Here is a 2,299-nt window from a genome sequence, read left to right as displayed (position 1 = left end):
TGGGTTTGAACTGACAACTCTGTGGTTAGCAGACAGTGCTTAACCCAAAGCACCAAAAACTCCATAATTCAAGCTTAACCCATTTTAATTAAGCTGTCTGTTCCACTTTTGTTGTTACAGGCCATCAAGTCAGTTCAGACTCAGTGATCCTATATAAGGTTTCTGAGGAGTGGCTGATTGAGTTTGAACTTTGTGCTTACCAGTCCAGCGCTTAGTCTACACTGCCACACTAGAGAGTTAAGTGCCACTGGCTCAGTTCTGACTCATAGAAACCCTATACAGTTCGCAAGCAGCAGTTGGTAGGTTTGAAATACCAATCTTGTGGTTCGCAGTGCTGATTCTACAGCACCATGCCAGTTCATGCCACACTAGACTGCTGTTGTTGGTACCATTAAGTTCATTCCGATTCACAGTGGCCCTGTACAGGATTTCCAAGTAGTTGGTGAATTTCAACCTTGCAGTTCAAACCTACTTTGTGGTTCAGTGAATTATCTAATGGCCCACCAGGACTCCATACCACACTAAGTTGTTGCTGTTAAGTGCCGTCAAGTTGTTTCCTATCCATAACAACCCTGTATAGGGTTTCCAAGGAGCGGCTGGTGAGCTAGAACTGCCGACCTCGTGGTTCAAACCAACCTCGTGGTCCAATACATTATCCTACAGCACCACGTCAGGGCTCCACATTTGACTAGCGGTTCTCAAAGTGTGGTCCAGGAATCCCTGGGAGTCCCAGCAGGGGCTTCGAGGTTAAAACTATCTTCATGGTTCTAAGACATCATTTGGCCTTTTTCATGCTTTTTCTCTCACAAGTGTCCAGAAGCTTTCTGGAGACCATGCCAACAAAGACTGAAGACAGAGCAGATATGAGAACCCAGCTGTCTTCTGGTAAAGCTAACCTTCAAGAGGCTGGCAAACATTTTAACACAATGGCACTCTTTTCAAGTTTTCTTTAGGTTTATATGTTATTTTTCATTTAAAAAAAGAAGCTAGTTATGGTAACATAAGAGCTTTAGTATTTAAAAATGAGTAAATCTATTTTTTTTAACTTGTTAGTTTCCATTGTTAACATGGTATACATTGCTATAAAGCTCTTAGGGGTCCCGAGTTTGTAATGTGAAGGGAACCCTGACAGCAGCTGCCTTAGACAGTTAAGAGACACTGGAGTTGCAGCTCCCTGGCTTTAACCTCAGCTTCCACATAATATGAAGTCCATGCTACACTAGGAACTAGCCGGAGTTAGTGCCCGGCTTGGCTTTTCCACTATTCTTCTACCTCCCCCGACTATGAAGTGCCTATTTGTACAGCCCAGCCCCCACTGTCATCAGTCAACCCATCAGCCAGAAAGCTGTTTCAATAAGTACTAAACGTATTCAGTAATCTAAAAAGGAAAACATGATGTTAAAATGGTTGCATCACTTTTTCTCAATTTGGTGGTTATGTTTATGATGGTTTGAATTCACACATAAACTGCATGGTACACACAGAAGTCATTTTGGAGCCACCTAAAAGAGATGAGATCCATCCTCTAGCTGAAACAGAGGGCAGGTTTTTGACCAAAATGTGGAGGGATCTTTGGGTTGTACTACCAGAAATAGAGGATACGGCATACACCAAATTCACTTTGAGGGTGGCTGGAGGTGGGAGGGCAGTTCAAAGAAACAATCATTATCCAAAACGTTTGAAACTGGGGTATAAGAACCTCTCTTAGAACTGATGGAAACCTATCATACATGTTATAATGCTGGGTGAAGACGACACTAGATTCAAACACTACACCTTCCCCCCAACTGAAGCAGCCAACAACTTCGCCCGAGAAACTTCACGTGACCTGTCTCAGGTGACCTGTCTCAGGGCGGACAGTAATAATTTTTTTTTATTTATTTATGATGGTTAATGATTCTCTCAAGCAGTATCAGGCAGGCCAGCTAGTTTATTCATATTAAATCTAAACCTTCAAACTCCGGCTTAACAGTAACATAAGAAACCTTTAAAGACAATAAATCTTGCATGAAATCAGAGATGGTTTAAATCAGTCATATAACTTCTAATATTCTGGGCTGGCAACTACAGCATGACAATGTTCAGTTCAGTTACAAAACCACATGTTGATTTTCCTTGGCCACCAACTCTTAAAACAGATCTGAAAAAAAAAAAAAAAATGCAGTTTGACAAAGGCATTTACTATATACGCACCACTGCCAGTCTCAAGTGATTCAGATGTCTTCATCCCCCAGGAACATTTCTAGGAAGGACTGTTTTTTAAGGTCTGCTTGCCTTGGTGGGTATGTAAGAACACAGA

General features: G+C 41.8%; 1 protein-coding gene across 1 annotated transcript in view; it reads right to left on the bottom strand.

The window, feature by feature from the left end:
• Positions 1-1,525: 1,525 nt before the first annotated feature.
• OSER1 (oxidative stress responsive serine-rich 1) overlaps positions 1,526-2,299 on the bottom strand; it is a 14,398-nt gene continuing 13,624 nt past the window's right edge. The window contains exon 5 of the mRNA XM_006839350.1: positions 1,526-1,529. Within this exon, the coding sequence (XP_006839413.1) occupies positions 1,526-1,529 (4 nt within the window). The remainder of the gene's footprint in view (positions 1,530-2,299) is intronic.

Source organism: Chrysochloris asiatica, unplaced genomic scaffold, assembly GCF_000296735.1.
Source record: "Chrysochloris asiatica unplaced genomic scaffold, ChrAsi1.0 scaffold00023, whole genome shotgun sequence".
In the NCBI taxonomy this organism is placed as follows: domain Eukaryota; kingdom Metazoa; phylum Chordata; class Mammalia; order Afrosoricida; family Chrysochloridae; genus Chrysochloris; species Chrysochloris asiatica.
Note: the sequence above shows the minus strand (reverse complement) of the source record. Positions and strands in the feature narration are given on the sequence as shown.